The sequence below is a fragment of the Trachurus japonicus genome, chromosome 6, assembly GCF_045865225.1.
Source record: "Trachurus japonicus isolate A0001 chromosome 6, Traja_1.0".
Taxonomy (NCBI): Eukaryota; Metazoa; Chordata; class Actinopteri; order Carangiformes; family Carangidae; genus Trachurus; species Trachurus japonicus.
The window spans coordinates 12,007,265-12,025,563 of NC_140912.1; the positions used below are offsets into that span (position 1 = coordinate 12,007,265).

At 40.5% G+C, this 18,299-nt stretch overlaps 1 protein-coding gene across 2 annotated transcripts; it reads right to left on the reverse strand.

Moving 5' to 3' along the window:
* On the reverse strand, positions 1-14,995 carry LOC146985662 (neuroplastin-like). 2 transcript variants are annotated; one of them, XM_085778771.1, is made up of 10 exons: positions 14,767-14,995; positions 10,847-10,849; positions 8,843-9,190; positions 6,990-7,158; positions 6,779-6,873; positions 5,401-5,534; positions 3,970-4,243; positions 2,221-2,242; positions 1,168-1,244; positions 198-1,005 (listed from the first exon to the last, which is right to left on the reverse strand). In XM_085778771.1, exons 1-9 carry the CDS (start codon positions 14,855-14,857, stop codon positions 1,184-1,186), a joined length of 1,197 nt encoding a protein of 398 aa, XP_085634897.1. In that variant the 5' UTR covers positions 14,858-14,995; the 3' UTR covers positions 198-1,005; positions 1,168-1,183. The 2 variants fall into 2 exon arrangements, with proteins under 2 accessions (XP_085634896.1, XP_085634897.1); XM_085778770.1 differs by lacking the exons at positions 8,843-9,190; positions 10,847-10,849 and having other exon boundaries at positions 1-1,005; positions 14,767-14,991.
* Positions 14,996-18,299: the final 3,304 nt, after the last annotated feature.

The window sequence follows — 18,299 nt, forward strand, 5'->3', positions numbered from 1 at the left end:
TTTTATTTTTCAAGATATTTATTCTTAAAAATGACTCAGGATCTTGGAATTTCTTCACATGTATCAGCGCTGACGTGGGCCTTCTTTCACCTCCTCCCACGTCAGCTGGAGAGAAGTCATGCAGCTGTGTAATATGCCATCAACGCTCTATTAGTGATCCTACTAGTTTAAAGCTTTGTCACAGAGAAATTAAAAGCTGCAATGATTTTCAATATATTGATATGGGTAATAATTGCATAGGATAATAGCCATGCTGTACAATACACATAATTATAAAACAGTGTGTTAGAATGATATGATTAGTACAGACTTTCTAAAGTAGTTTTATACAGTTTTTCATTATTCTCAACATTTAAGTGCATCATATAATATGAATAGTCTTTATATTAACTGTGATTTGATACATAGTTATAGTGATTTAATACATACAGTACATACAGTGAAGTAAACCTTAACCAAATTTAGAGGGACATTGCAAAGCCCTTAAAATGTAATAGAAATTGTCTGATAAAATGATAAAACTTAGAAAATGGTATGCAGTGGAATGATAAAACTGTACACAACTGTCATACCCGATTATGGTGGTAGTTTCTTTTACATTGCAGAGTTCTGTTTTTCCTCTAGAACACACAGTACAGATTATCTATATGAAGCCACTCTCAGAAAAGAACCAAAAAACAAAGAAAAAAGAAAAGCCATTTCTGTGTCAAACAGAAGGTCAGCATCTTGCATGCATTACTTTAGAAGTAGTAAAAATGTTAAATTAGTGGATAAGAGGGAAAAATCATAAATGCCAACAACTGCATGCAGCAACAATGGTCATAATATTAACAATCCCATAATGCTTTAAGAACCTCCTCTCCTCACACCCTCACACAACAAAATCATAAGGCATGCCTCATTTAACTCCTGCACAACCATACTTTCAATGGCAGATACATCCTATTAACTGGAATGGATTCCCTTCTGTTTACCTTCATATGGTCAATACTTGTGTAATGAAACCTGCAAATACAAAGAAAATCCAACTCATTAGCCAGTGTGACTTTCGTTGTATTAGGTTAAAAAAAGCTTTCTGTGATCATTTCATACAGTGGATCATCTTGTGATTTGTGGCCACAGGCTGGTAATACATGTTTGTCTTCCTCTTAATAATTGAATACTTACTCAGCAGACAAGCTGCTCAGTTTGTATTCCTCTGGCGGAGGTTCTTGTCTTTGTGGTTGTTGGTCGAGTTGGTTTTCCTTTAGCAGTAAAGAAACGAAAGAGTCAGGTCACACCTCAAATAAAAAATGTGTACACTGAAACAGTGACAGCAGAACACGGTTTGATCCAGTCCTAAAAAACTGAATAGAAATATGACTCAAAATGTGCTTTTCTTCATCTCACCTCATTATAAATGAGGTGTTCATGGTTGTTGGTCGGGATATATTTTTGTTCTCTGCCAGCTCATGTGGGGAATTTTGCATAACGCTTGACATCAAACTGATTCAGTATAAAAAAAGGGCCACTCCACTCATTTTAAGTAGTCCTACTTAGCTGGTGGCAGATCTTAAAGAAAAGTACCCTGATATTATGAGAGCTATTTGTGGAATAAACCTGTTATCACCAAAGGAAATAACGTCTAGTTACAGCTGGTTTGTACAACAAATAGCCTAGTTAATTACAAGAAAACAACTTCCATATTTGACACTGCTGAGTTATTGTTAATTATTGTTATGCCTCCTTGCCATTTTATCATTTTATAACCTCTATCAACAATTTTGTCTTCTCCTGTGAAGAAGTTAAACCTTGTGGGTGCTCACAGGAGGAGTTCAAATGGTCGACAAAAACATTAATCTTCTTACAATACATTAGATTTATGAACTGTTCATGAACCATTTTGTAAATGTGTATACACCCTTTGGGAGACTTGCCTTTAAGTCTTAGAGTAGTACTGCATTTCTAAGCAGGACGAATTAAATGGGAACTTATCAGTGAAAGTGTCTTTGACCGACTTTAAAAAAAAATATTTTATATGTTTTCTATTTGTATGCAGCGAAGCAGCATCACATGATGCTCCAAGTTATCTGTGACCCAGATACAGGGGGGTGTACTGTGCACTGAGCTCTACAGACAGTCAGGAGGAGATACAAATACATGGTAAGCTACAACAAAACACACCGTACTGTACCAGGCTGAACACATAACATGTAGTGAAGGTGAAAAGCTTGTACTTACACTGGTCCAGCTGCATCATCATCTGAGGCAACAAGGGAAAATATGGAGAAATGAAGACCAGAATATAATAATCGCAAGGATGATATTGAATGCGTAGATGTGTTGTTGCTTTTTTCTCCAAATAGAAAAATGCAACAGCAGACAAGACTAACACATATTGCATTTCGGTCTTGAGCTTTCTAGATTGCTGTGTTTGAGCTGTGCCGTATGTGTGGACTGTACTATGGAGAGAACACAGCCGAGGTGAGGTAACAAAAAAGTAAACAATACGCTTACATGCTGCAGGAAAGTGATTCACAAACACACAGAACGCTGTTAAAATCCACCAAAGCAACACACTGAAATGCATGTGCAAGAGAGAATTAGTACATAAGAAAGAAAATCAAACTTAAAAAATAAATAAACACACATATACGTATATATACGTACATACACATATACTGTATGTATATGTATATGTTTATATATACACACACACTGTTGTCATGCACAGACAAGCAGCGCCCACATCTGTTCACTCTTCATAGATTGGTGAGAAACAGCACCATCTCCTCTACTACAGGTGGTAAGTCACCAAAGTAGTGTGAAATAATGACAGTAATAAAGAAATGACTGATGCACACAAAACAGTTTTCATTCTTCAGTGACCTGCATGCCGTTTCACTGCTATAGTATGAGTTTGATGCAAAAAAACAAAACAAAAGTTGTCAGTTAAATATTTCAAACTGAGAAATTCAAACTGCTCTAAACGCTAGTAGTAAAGTTAAAGCTGTGTATAGCAATGGGATGGGGCTGAATGCTTATTTAAATTCACGAGAGCATGCAAAGTCTCACACTTACCACAAACACGGTTTAGGATATGCAATTTGGGAGAAGTGGAGGACGGGAGATATTACAACAATTTGTGTAAGCATTCAGCAATCAAAACTAACCCTCATTAAAGGAAATGCAAGGAAAATATGAATTATTAATATCTCAAGAAGAATTTTGATGCCTCATTGAAGTAATCTACATCCATTTTGTGAGGCTCTAATGATCTCAATGTGACTTAAAGACCAGGAACTCTGCAGCAGTCCATTTCAATGAGCCACAATATATTCCTGCAGAGTGACGCGAGTCACTGAGACCTGTCAGTTATTCACCACACGCTGCACCTAATCAGCATGTGACAACATCAAAATTCTGTTTGAGAGGAAAAGGTCACCCAAATACCATTAATGCATAATTTATGATATAGCTAGTCTCTTGAAAATGAAGTACTCAGTAGTATTAAAAAATTCCAGGATGGCACACAGGCTGTAGCTAAAGGATGTGTTGCTTGCAGCAGCTTGGGGACAGAACAAGGTCCCTGGAAAGCTGTTAATAATTGAAACTGTCCAGCTCGGCAACACTGCAGTATCATATTTCCCATGAATATTAAACCAATGAAATTGTCCTGACAAGGTGCAACCTCCTGCAACAGTGTCTACCTATTGAGTCAACCTTGCCAGATTGAATTATTGAATGCAGGCACAGCACAGAGTCAGATGACTCTGTTGACATCTCTGAGAGGGAATGACTTTATCAGACATGGTAAAGAAAGTGTTCCTCATTGCCCAGTGTTTCTGTGTTGGTTAGTTTTTGGATGTTGAAAGCATTCATATCTATGTCAGAGCTGCACGATGAAATCGGTTTCTGCTCAGATACAGTATATTAACAACAGTGTATAACAATGTAAAACAATCCAAAGCATCACCGCTGGTGACTCACCATCTTGTAAATCCTCCGGCTTCTTGCGCTTCTCGTAAACAACGATGATGACGATCAGGATGATGATCTCGGCCAGAACCCCCAGGAGAGGCCATAGAGGGGCCAGGTGGCTGCGAACCCTCAGCACCGACTTCTCATCGCGGCTGCTGATCATGTTGGTGGCGTTGCAGTGGTACTCGCCTGGATCTAAACCGATGTCCAGGTTGATGATGTGGAGCTCAGTGTAGTTGTCTCTGCTGCTGATGAAGAAGCGTCCAGTCGAGTTGTCAATTTCCTGATAAGGGACAGAGACATGGTTGCTTTCATTGTTTTGTTGAGACCAAGCTGTTTTAAATCCTAATCAACATATCATGCTGCTCCTCTACAAGCGTCAGATTCTTAAAAATGTCTCATATTGCATGACGTGAGAATGAATTGTCTTTTTTAAGGTCAAGGTTTTATATTTACCCTGTGAAAGTATCAAAGTGCTTAGTCTACTGAGAAATGCTCACAGCCTGTATTTAGGAAGTGAGCCATACAACAGGCTGTCTGGACTTGTGGACATTTGTAATGTCAAATCAGCTAGTCCAGCCCATCCAGACCCCAAATCCAAACTTGGAAGATTTGCTTTCTGACTGTCTAAACCTCTATTTTTATTAGATCGCTCAGTAAACAGCCAATCAGGAGAGACCATCATTGCCTCCACTCTTCTGATTGGTTCCCTGACCTGTTGTTGCCAGAAAGAGAAGACATGTGAAACTCACAGTGATATTGTTTTTGGTATGTAAAAAGTGTTAAATAAGACTTTTAAGTTTTACCTTTCCAAGTCCAATGTTTAATCAGTTTGTTTGTTTTTGTTTTTATTTTTCAAGGGTATTCTATTTTCATTCTTTATACTTTTATTCAATTGCAATGCTGATTTCCCCATGTAAATCACTTTGTAATTTTCTATTGAAAAATGTTCATCATCATCATTATTATTATTATTAAGTGATGATAATGATTTTTTATTGGTCATAATTCGACAGTCAAAAAAGCATGTTGATATTCACAGTAGTAACTCATCATAAGTAGCTTATTGCAAACTGTGTACAAGACGATGACACTGTCATGCAGATGTAGAAAAAATGTTACCTAAGTGGATGATCAATCATGCAACAATAACCAGTTACATATCTAACTTTGTCACCCTTTTATGTTGTTTCTTATAAATGCAGTATCATGTTAACACAGTAATGCTACAGTAGCACTGGTCAACACTAACCAGATTAATAGCAAATGCAGCTAATAGCTATTTGAATACAATAAGTGTGCTACAAAACTACATTTATTTTCTGTGAATGTCGGCGTCACCTCATCCAACAAGCATTTGTGGATTTTGAAAATTAACACTCATGGATATGTATGGACATTAATATTGATATAACATACTGTATATTCATGTCACTTTACCTTGAAAACGCCATTCTCAAACTTCCTCCAGGTCCAGACAGGATGTGGGTAGCCCACAGACTTACAGTAGAGTATGGCAAGCTGACCCTCATTCTTATTCTCACTGCGCTTGTGGCCTGTGATCTCAGGAGCAGCTAAAACAAAAAAAATAGAGTTAGTTAGGTTTATATTCCCTTTTGGGAAATTCATTTTCACAGGTTGTCAAATATTCTCTGTTAAAATAATCCAAGAAACTCACAAAACATAATTTAAGTGCTCCAGGTCTACTGCGAGAACAGTCATTAGGGATGTCACAATTACTTGTTTTCACAATTAATCGCGCCACAATTAATTGATCGCAAAGATTCCTAAATACCGTCACTTTCCAAAAAAAGATTATGTATGAACCGTGTCGGCAGATGTGCGCCAAAGTAAAGGTAATGCACACTGGTCCATTTACCTAACGTAGCATTGAATTGGTAGGAATTTAAATGCTAGAGTGTCATTTGTAATTAAAAAAATTTAAGATCAAAATTAACATAAACATTTGGTATCGATGACAATTAATGACTTGAATATTTCAAACACTTCCCTGGCGGATTAATAATTGGTCATATTTTAATAGATATTTAAAATATTTTATAATTAGTAATGTATATTTTAACTATATTTGATTTTACACATTAATAGTGTTGTGAAATTAATTAATGCATAATAATCGTGATAATCGTAATACCGTGATTATTTCTCTGACAATAATCGTACCAAAAAAATCTATTATCGTGACATCCCTAGTCATTAGAAAATGTATGTGAAGTCATGAGAGCTGCAAGAAACAATAATGGGTTTTTTGCTTTTTATCTTTTATTTATCCGTCATCCAATCTTTGGATTATATATATTAGTTCACTTTTTCAGTTTGTTTATTATCAGGTAGATACATATTATAGAAACCTGACTAATGTCTATGTGAGTTTAAGTAAAACCTGAACATAAAATCAAATTAAATTCAAAACATAACATGAAGCTGTCAGACTTTTTGTCCGTGTTTGTCACTCTTTTTTTTCCAGGCTAAATGAAGAGAAATTCCTCATAACATAAAAGCACACTGTCCTGAAATCCAATTTGCTTCTATAGCAGTGCATGTGTGACAGCAGAAACGGCTGACCAGATTTTACTGTCGACACATAATCCCTCACCATCAGACAAACAAGACACCATCTGCTGCCACTGAGCAGGGCCTTGGTTCAGATGGAGGTGTCAAGGGCGCCGGCTGCCCCTGTCCTCACATGACAGGGCCACTGGTGCTCAAGGCCACCCTGGCCATTTCGACTGGTGACATCTCTTAATGTGGCCTTGAAACTAACAAAGAGGCCTGTAGCTCACAGATCAACACCTACATTTAATTTCGATGGTGGCGTTGGCTGGAGGAGACATCTCAAAGGTGTAGACACACATGTACACTCCAGCGTCGTCTCCCCTTGGTTTCTTCAGCCTGAGGAGTATAGAAACACCTCACATGAACCCACACCAGGTTGCTAAGCGCTGTGTTTAGCACACACACACACACACACACACACACACACACACACACAAACACAAGTTGTATACCTGTACTCAGTGTTCTTATTTGTGCCACGTGTTTCTGGGATCTCCTCCCCATTTTTCATCCAGTAGCTCTCCTGGTGCTGGCTGTGGGCGCTGGTCAGGTTGCACTGCAGGGTGAGAGCGTCGCCTTCCACGGGAAGAGTGGTGTGTTCAGAGGCAGTGATCCACGGCTCTGCAAAAGAGACTCACATCAGCTACGACAGAGGCGACTGCTTGCTGCGACCCGCGGGTGAGGGCCAGTTGGAAGATGTAAAACTACAGCGCACAAAAAGGGTTTAGACAAGACGACACAGCCAACCACGCCTCGTACAATATCGGAACAGGAATAGAGATTCAAAGTGGGAGGAATCCAGGGTGCCTGAAATAGAAATCCATTCATTTTCTGCATCGGCTAAAACGGAAACTCTCTCAGCTGAATAATCCGTACAACAGATGACCAACTGTTTGCAAATATTTTGTTCTTTGATCAAATCCAACACAATACAAGTACAAATCTGTGTGTAAGTTGTGAAGTCAACTACAGCTCAGCTTTTCAATGAGAATGCCTTTTACGTGCAGAGAAAACACTGACACTTTTCACCAAAGTGCTTCAACTAATATCACAAACCAGCTCTGGGTGAGTTTTGAAACAATGTGGTCCCAGCTAGAAGGATTAAGAAAGAGAAAGTCATTAAAGCTGATGGCCATGATGTAAACCTACAGTGCTTTAACTTTATCAGGTAGACCAGTGGGGTTTTTTTCTCCATTTTTTCCTATTCCTGCTGAGGCCAATATCACAGAGAATTAAATTGTGGCGCTAAGCCTGATTCAGCTTTTACAAAAAGGGGAAATCGTGTTAAAAAGACAGTAAAGCTGTCTCTATGTCAAGGTCCATCCACTGGTTTTCTATTATTTTATGGAGCTAACTGTGAGCAGCCCTGAAGCAATCGCTTTAAAAAAAAAAATACTTCAATAATTACATGTATTTCTATCTGATTGAAATGCCACCTGAGAAAAACCATTGCTTGGATTAGCTTTTAAGCAATGATGACCTTCATTGGACCGTTTGCTTTCGGCTTAATCCTGATTATCTATGTTCCACATTCCCATCAATTTCACAACCTGACGTTTCACAACATGAAACACCAGTTTTGTCCATCACATCACATATAAAAGCACAGCCCAATCACATTTTCATCAGGTCATCAAGTCTCTTTTCAGATATCAAACCTTGGGGCCGCCGCCGGTAAATGTTGTCTGAACCTAAGGTACAACACTGACATAAAAATATCTGAATAGGCTAAGTTCTGAGAACTGAACTGATCAAAGAAAACCTAAATCAAGACTTCCAAGCACAGGTTTGTGATACATCCACATTTTGGTCTGTAAATATAAAGATTCTGGTGCAGGATAATTTGTAGGGAAAGATGCACCTAGATCACAAGAATTGTAGCGTTGTGTGTGTAAATGTAGTGACATCTGCACAGAGCAACATTTTAAAACATAAAACACACATACAGATGCAACAAAACTGAAATTGAAGGCGAAAATGAACTTGATGAAACGATGAGAGCTGAAGGGAGGGAAATATGGAGTAGAGAGAAAATTGGAGGAAAACTGGTCTCTACAGGCTGAAGGGTGCACTGAACTAAATCATGAGCACAATGTGAAACACTACTCAACTCTGCTTCTAAAAGATAACATGAGGACCAGTTGATGTTTTTCTTCATTTTCCAGGTCTGTAGGGGAGGATGATGGCAGCTAGGGAGGAAGCTACAGTCCCTCTGGGGAGGATGAGGGAGGCAGAACCACACAGGAGCTGTTACATCTGGCTGCTATTATAGGGAGGGGGTGTTTCCTCTACGCTGACCACTCACTCTGCAGCACCGTGATAGTGGCCTGAGCACGGATCCAGGTGGTGGCTGGATTTTGGTGCAGGTCGTTTCGTCGGGGGTCGTTGCTGGCTCTGCACTCGTAGGTCCCGGCATCATCCAGCGTGAGACGAGACACGCCCAACACGCTCACCGCATTGGTGCCGTAGGCCGTGCCGATGGCCACGCGCCGCTTACGGGCGCCGTCCCACAGCTGCCTGAAGGAATCGGCTCGGTTGATCTCAGAGTACCACCACTGGATCTCCGGGGTGGGGTTCCCCACCACGTCACAGTACAGCTCAAAGGTGTCGCCTGTGAGCTTAGTCTCAGAGAGGGGCGACTTCACAAAGCCCGCTGGTGGGGGTGGTGGAGGAGTTTATCAGAAAAACAGGAGAGCAGGTGTAGGATGGAGAGGCAAGAAAACAACAACAGGGTAAATCAAAAGGGAACCAGAAAAGGAAAGAAAAAAAAAGATCATGTGAAATAATAAGAAAGAGACACACAAATGACATTAAATCCAAAAACAGAAAAAAATGAAAAATTGAGATTATCTAAGTTGCAATAGATAATCATTTGGTCTTAAAAATACCTGAAAATGCAAAAATGCCCATCACAATTTTTCAGAGTCCAATTTGAAATTGAAATTTCGACTGCAACTCACAATAATTTTCCATCAGTCTGTGACTCATTTTCTCAATCGATTGTTTACACAGCCGTGACTGTCGTCTGTTTGTAGTATTGTCCTTAACATTTTTTAATTATCTGTCACATTTGGCAAAAAGCAGTAAATCATAAGAAGCTGGAACCAGACAATGTTGTCCTATTACAGAAAATAAAAGGATTCATTTTCTGTCCATACTACTACTACTAATCAATTCATTGACAATTATTGCTCGGATTTGAAACTGCTCAGGAAACTTATGATAGAGAGGGAATTAAAAAAAAAAAAGGCAAACATTCAAAAAGAAGAAGGCGAAAAACACTCAATTGATTAGCGGGAACGCACGATGTCTCATAATCAAATGTCAGCAGGGGTCACATCAATATTTTGGGTGGTGAAGAAATGGAGGCAGAGACGACCTCAGATCTGCCAGAGCCATTATCACTGCTATTCCGAGGAAGCTATAATTGAATTGTGCTGGGACGTCCCTGCGAGGCTGCTCTCACTTGGTTTTGTCCAATTAATGACATCATATCGTTTTGTGCCTGGTTCACATTCAAAAGCCCTCCAAGTGACCTTGTCATTCATTTCCAGTGTACATCTTGTCTGTGTAATGATCATCAGTGCTAAGAAGCCTCTTGATGACGGTTAATCAGCAACAAGCACCCGGACACCAGGCAAAGTGCACTGTTAATTTCACGGGATTGATACGTCTTCCCCTCAGAGGCGAAGACAACAACAGTGAAACAACTGATCACGGCTGGTCAAAGAGAGGAGGGGGAGGTGTAGGTGGAGGACGGGGGCTGTAGTCATAATCATCTTCTATAGGCACCGTGGAAAAAAAACACACGAGATTGAGAGGAGATTTATAGAAGCTGCAGCTGTGGGTCTCCGGGGAGCGTGTGGGCGCATTGTGATAGACCCCCTCCGTTTCCATAGAAGCACTCCACGGCAACAAAGTAGGAAGAGGAAGAGAGACAGCCAACCAGACCAAGCAGATCATTACAGGACAGACGATCATGCTTTTTTCTAGCCGACATCATACTGTAACCTCTCTGTGCAGCCCATCAAGCCCTGTATAGATTGCTGCCTACATGAGAACCAGAGAATAACAAACACACACAGCACCTCAGCTCTGGACATGTAAAGTGCTGAGACACACATCCTGCCACCTCACACAGTCCAGATGTGTCACGACTCGAGTGCTGAGCCAGTAACAGTGTGACAGTGCACACACACCACAGCTGTACTGTAGCTACATGTCTGTGTGACACCAGCCACATAAAGCTGATGTTTCTCTAGGTCTGGCTGGTTGTAACATGTGTCTTATCTGTGTGTGACTTCAGAACCAGCTCCAACTAATGCTTATTAACAATAGCCTACTTATGAATCTGTTGATTATTATCTTAATTCAATTGGTGAAGTGTTATTCCAAAAGCCTACTTAGAACAATGTGGCTGCGTTTCACTTTTTCATCTTTCTCGTATAACTAAATTGACAATGATTTATTCTATATATTTGAAAGTGGCCCAAGCTGCAACTAACAATCATTTTCACCTGTTATTTTCATTATCCATCAATCCCATGATTTCTTTTTTTAAGCTGAGCAGCATGACGGGCGCTACTTTCTACTGCCTTCGACTGCACTTCATCATTTTTAGGGATTTTGTCTGTTCTTGTCATGTTAACTGTCATGTTACATGTTCTCATTGCCATTTAGTATCTCGTCTTGTTTCTCAAAGTCTAAAAAACTGTGACGCTATTCCTTTGATTGATTCTCTGTGTGTTTATTTGTTTGTGCAACAGTGCGTTACATGTTTTTTTGTAACAGACTAAAACCAAACCAATCAAATACCCATCACTTTTTCTCACTGTCCAAAAAAACATTCTGTGAAAAATGATGATGAGAATAGGCAAGAACAGCAAATCCTCACAGTGTAGAAGCTGACATCAGAGAGAAGGCTGGAGTATTTGACACTTTGGTGATTAACAATTATCTAAATAGATGCTGAACAACGTTCTGATGTTTTAAGTGGTTAATCAAGTCTGGGTTTCATCTCTAAATGTGACTCCATGGTGCAGTATTATTGTTAAATTGTGAGCCTTTGAGAGTCACATAGTAAAACAAGAAGCTCAAGTAGTGCAGTGTTTCTCTCCAATCAGGCTCTTGGATGTTTCAGAGAGAACCAATCAAAATCTTCCTTTTTCCTGCAACCTGCCTAGTGACTAAAGTCTGAAAAAGAGGTTAATGTGGTGCTTCAATCAGAAAATAAAAGTCTACATTATTAACCTTATCACTCCACTTTTTAATAAAATAACTTGGGATTTAAAAGGATGTTCCATTTCTGGTTCATTAGTCAAACTGCACAACCTGACAAAAGATGGCCTCCAACAGTCAGGACCAGACTTTCCACTGTCTGCATCTTGTGAAGAATCCATTTAAACCATAAGATTAAGTAATTCTCCTCACAGTCCCAGTTAATGTACCGGGACTGTTGCAACATAATGAGTCGCCAATGTTAAATGAATATTTAGAAAAAAGTGAGCATGGCTAACTGGAGACCAGGAGAACAGGGACAGAAAACATACACCTACGCAATACAGTATATAAACACACACATTTACTGCACTGTACTGTTTCTAATTAGGCATAAAGAAAGTCACTATTGGGAACAATGGGAATGTAACTGATGTTTAATGTGGCCGAACTGTAAATAAGAGCTAAAACAATAAGTCAATTAATCAACTGATCTGTAGTCTTTTTGAACAATCAATTCAATATTTCATCTGTGAAGCCACAGTCGCTCCAGCCTCAAGCTTGTAAGGATTTCATGCTTTTCTTTGTCTTGTGTGTTGTTAGACTTAACAGTTTTGGGGTTTGCAGCTTTTTCACCAGATTAACAATTTGTAATGAACAAACACTTTATTGGCAAAACAATAAACCAATCCTCAGATGAATCAATAATGAATAGAATTGATTTTTGACTTTTAATTTCAGAAATAGAAATAGCCAAGTAGTGGTTTTTAAATTTTGCAACAAAGTGTGCTTTTCATTTACTCCACTAGTAGCAGTCTACATCTTTAAATTTTCATTTCTACTTTCCCATCCACCCATCCATCCATCCATCCATCCAAGTACTTTTCCAATTTTCTGATTTCATGGTATAGTCACATTCTCCAGGATTGAACTAAATATCTAAATTAACAATTGAACTATCCTCAGCACCTGTCTGCAGATGTGACACTGAATCATTCATCATCTGGTTATTTTTCAGGATAACTGCACTATGGCATCTTGTACATTTGTACCATGAAACCGCCAGTTCCCAAACATTCACTTAACTTTCTTCAAAGCAATAAAATCCATTTGAGTTGATAATCATTTGCTGTTTCTGTGGCTTGTGTATGAGAAACTATAGCTTAAAGGGTTCAAACAACGTTAAACAGCTCCCCTACAGCCTTTAAATGGTAGAAGGGGTGAACAATCAAATTACAATATAATCAACATTGCAATACGGCTAAATGCAACATCCAAATCACAGCTGCAGTTTTTTGATGAAGGTACGATGTGTCATAACCGAGATTCCTCGCCTTACATATCACATTCTCCAGACTTAAGGGATCATGGCTTTTTTGGTACAGATCCAAGCAAAGAAAAAACAATCCTTCTGTGATCGTTCTACTGTTTTTTTTTGTTTTTTTTTTTGGGGGGGGGGGGGGATCAAATGTAAAATGTATGACCATGAGTCATCACAATATCTGATCTATCATTCAGTGCTATATGAAAGTCACATGAAGCACTGTTAGCACACATGGCTGCAATGGTGTGAGTATTAATATAAGACATTATGACACTCAGCTATTCATTCAGCTACATTGAAGAAATATGTATACAAAATGGTCCAACATATTCGTATAACAAATAAGACAGTCTCTGAACCATCAATCTTCTCTAGACTCTCTTGAAATCAATGACAAAGACCGGAGAAGATCACACCTTCTGGGTTTCTGGCTGATACAAGGCCAGTACATTTAACTGGCTTTCTGAGCTTTTTCTGCTGTAGCACTGATTGATGAGGAGATGTTAGGAGTGGGTGTTCAGTATAGGAGATGTGTGATGCATTCCTACACATGGTCAACTCTGAGGGAGGCCAGAGCTGAATAAATTCACACTCATTCTCAACACAGCGCTTGCAAAACGGACACAAGCTACACTGCACGCACACAAACACACATACACACACACACATACAATTACTTAACTGGGATGGGGTTGCACTGCCCTGATCAGTTTGGTGGGGATGAGATTTATGAGCACTGGGTCATTTAGACAAGTAGAAGTGCGCTGAGAAATCAATGCCACTCTGCAGTGCAGTACATCTCTGCGAAGAGTTAACAGATTCACTGTTGCAAGAGGACATTAAAGCCATGGTTCCCAGTGCAGCATCTCAGCTCTAAAAATAGAAGCATGCAGCAAAATGGACTGATGCTATTTACAGAGCTGCACTTCCACAGTCCTACATCCCTAATTACATACATGTTTCTCTATGTTAGCAGGACCTGGGCCGATGCAGGGAAATCATCTCACCCTGCAGGAGAGGAGTTACTGAGCCGTATCCCTGCATATCTGAGCAGACCCAAGCAAAACAGCATGTTGATTGTATGTCTTAAGTGTGTGCATGGGCATCCCACAACAGATTTTGAACTTCAGTGTGAAACAATTTCTCCCCAAATCCAACCTTTTTCTTATTCCACCCCACCACCCCCTCACAATCCAGTGAGCAGAACTTGTCCTTGCTGACTGAACGGCTCCTCTTTCGACTCTGTATGCAGCTCCACACTTAAAAGGACATTTTAGGGGCATCGATTCGCACAGGCCTCCTCCGTGTGGCCCACTTCAGGCTTACCAACACAGATTGTATCCCATTAATTATTGACTCCTCATCTGAAAGGCTCGGTTTGCAAAAGAGAAAATAGAGCCCTTCATTGGCCTGGTAGCTACAGTATCTGTTTCTTTGGACTGTGGCGTTCAGGGATTATCTAATGAGACCGGGCTGCAGGAGAGATCTTGGCGTTGGACAGACTCCTTAATGACAAAGACGTCTTGTAATGATTAATTTAAAAAAAGAAAAAGAAAAAAGGCGCCCCACTGTCAGAAATGCACGCGCCATCCCTCCCCTTAAAAACCCGCATATCGTCATGGTGTAGGATTTTCTCTCCCCCCCCGTCAAGTCGGCTATGTCTAATGTATGGAGAGCTGGTTTCCTACCGTTCTGGGAAGAGACGGACTGCAGCATCAGTGCTCCAAATATCACCACCGAGAAGGACATGACTGCAGCTCTTCGTTTGCCAGGTATCATCTTCGGGGACGGACAGTGGGGGAAATGATGGTGGGGCAGGCTGAGCGCTATAAGGTGACCGGGAGCGGGATATGGTCGCTGGTGGTGATGACGGTGCGGGGTGGATTCGTCCGAGACACACGCACCTCCACACACTCGAGCCGTGTCACGCAGAGAGAGAGAGAAAGAGAAAGAGAGGGAGGGAGGGAGGAGGGAGGAGGGAGGTGGGGTTGTCGCTAGGTAGACTAGCGGGAGTGTACAGTTACTGCTGCTGCTGCTGCTGCTACCTGAGCAACGCCGTGCTGTCAGCCCGGTGCGGCGAGGGGAACCACCTTCGTTTGATCCCAAATCCCGCGAGAGGCAGGCAAGCAGGCGTCTCACGCGACGTCCAAACACAAATAAAAAGAAAAGAGGAGAAATCAAATATCTTCACAATGGGAAAAGTGGACGCGAATAACTTTGTGAAAACTGCTTGAATCCTAAACCACAATAGTTTATCTTAAGTTACTGAGACAAAATAGCCTAGCTTCATTTAGGCGACCGGTGGGCGAGTTACACCTGTCAACCAATCAGAGGCAGGTAGCTATCAGACATTGCTCAAAGTATGGAGTGTATTAAGTGCCTAACAACCCCCCACCAGGTTGTGTCGTGTGGGTCAGAGCAGTTGGTCAGGTTGACTAAGCCCTGACCTCAGCAGCTCCTGCATGGGCTTTAAACGGACTTTTAATCCTATTTCTCTTTGAACAAATTTACAGCAGGCTGAGGCTGCTCACACCCCACAACACACAGTGGCCCACTCTACTCGCTTACTGTATCTGCCACATATCCCATCTCTGTTTAACATGGCATTCTTTGACCATTTCAGTTATCACAGCAGTTATTTCAAAGCAGGCCAATTGTAAACTTCTGGGTGCTGTATCGTAGCCTATAATGAAGTGAAAATGCATTGATAGATTGCCTATTTGTGCACCTCAATTCAATAATGTCAAAGACTCTTGAAGATGTGGAGAAGTCACTCATGCATGGATTATCAGAAGAAGAAAAAAGCTAGATGATAGTGTATACTGGATTCACTGTCAAATATGTGGGACTGGATGTTGAACATGAACAATTAGGGACCATAGATATTGTAAAACAAATGTGAACATTTTGGATATGTGATAGACTTATGTGAATAGCAACATTTTTTCAGTTTTTCTTCTGTATATTTGTTCTTTAGCATGTATCTTTCCATGAATATATCAGATATAGCCTAGGCCTAGTTGTTGATCATTTCTGATAAGATCTCAAAATGTTTGCTATTGCTAGATAGACAATTTTAGCATATATGGTAAGTATATCAGATTTTTTTTTTTTTAATGGAGCAAGAATTTTGAAGACAGGTGGATGTCAGGTGAGCTGCAGTAAGGAACAGGGACATCTTATGGACATGAAGAGAATGGCAGGATTGAGGGAAGAGCCATGACAGAACTGAATTATGTCAAAACACTTAAACTGATGCAAAAAGCAAAATGAATAGTTAAATACATTAAAAAATACTTGAAGTGTTATTGCATTATTGGTATCTTAACTCTCAAAACAGTATCCTGAGCATGTATTTCATAACCTTTGTGGCCTGGCCTGTACATGAAATTTGTCTCACTTGCACCTTGACTGCTTTGAAGTTTTAACTTTTGCTGTGAAGTTTGTTAATATTGATTTTTTTTTTAATCTGTTTTTGTATTCATCTTTATGAAATACAAACACTAATGTATTTTTGTGCATACATCATGTGTTTTTCTATACTAAGTGAGTTTTTATTTCTGTAGGCTTCGGAAAGATTTAAAGGGGGGAAAAATTGTGATATCATGTTGCCAGATTGTTGCCAATACACACTGTGTCAGTAAAAATGTTGTGCTGCATCATTTGATCAGTCAGTTGCACACACACAGGTCAACACATAAACTACAGGAAACATCTCACCACACATCCTACCAGACACCAACATGTTGCTGTTGCATTGGGAACTGCCCATTGGTCCGACCTCCCATTGGTTCGACCTCCCGTTACTACGACAAAATACCCACTGGTCCGACCTCCCATTGGTTCGACCTCCCGTTATTCCGACAAAATCAACCACAAGTCGGACCAATAGGAGGTCGAACCAATGGGTGGTCCCGTTAGTTCGACCTGTCATCGCTACTTTGTGACAAGCTCTTCCATTGATAGGAGCATGCAGCTTTCTCTCTCTCTCTCTCTCTCTCTCTCTCTCTCTCTACGCACATCACACACATACACGCGCGGCCCAGAATATCACCATATTCAGTCAGAGAGCCAGATCATGTCAGATCGCGCACAACCATCATAAATGCTGATCAAGATGTGTAAACTGATAATCAAAGCCCCCCCTCCCAGAGTACAGAGTAAAAGAAATACACTTTTTTTTCTCTCCCCCCCTCCGCTCGAGCGTGGCTGAACCTGGCCGGCTTGAGCTCACTTCACGGGCGCGAGGCTGCTGCAGCCGCCGCTGCTGCTGACAGCAGACTGAGAGAGAGAGAGAGAAAAAAGTAAATTTGGCTTTGGTTAGGTTCAGGCAATGAAGAAAGGAGTTGGTTAAGTTTAGTAAAAACAGCAGGTAGAGGCTAGACAGGCTGGAAGCATAATGAGCCTTATATGTTATTGATATGAAGTGCTTGTTTTGCAGTTAATTATGCACATGATCCGTTTGATCCCAGAAAGGAAAAAAGGATCAATGCGCAGCCTCTGTTTCCTTTCTGATTGCGTCCGTCTGTCTGTTCGGAGTGGGAGAGAGAGACAGAGAACCCAATCCACCTGTCTGTAATGTAAGTTTGATTTGATATGAGTGTCAAGGTTTAATTACGGACACTAATGAGCGCGCAGCAGTGCGTAAAAGTCGTGCGTAATGACAGCTCCTCGTTGGTGAAACACAATAAACTGCACCTCTTCTTCCACGTGTGTCTTATTGACAGGTGGAGCCTATATGAATAATGATATAAATGCATAGTGAACGGTAAGAATGGAGAGTTTGACTAATAACTAGTCCAGTTCGATCTAATGAGGACCTCCCATTAGTTCGAACTCTCATTACTCCGATTGTCGGACCAATGGGAGTTCGAACCAATGGGAGTTCGAACTAATGGGAGGTCGGACTAATGGGAGGTCGGACCAGTGCCATGGACCCGTTGCATTGCCTGGAGACTGTGTTAATCCTGGGCAGCTATACCGCTCCATAAAATTTCTATCCAAGGTGCCTGAAAATCCAACTCCTCAGAGCTCTCGTGCCCACAGGTTACCACAGCAATCACATCCTTCACTTAAACCATCACCAAGGATATAATTAAATCTGTAAAATGTTTTTAAATCGCACCAAAGGCACAACAGACACACTTATATCAACTTATTTTACTGCATATCACTTCTTCTTCTTCTCTGCTGATGATATACTGTAGGTGCACATCTTCAA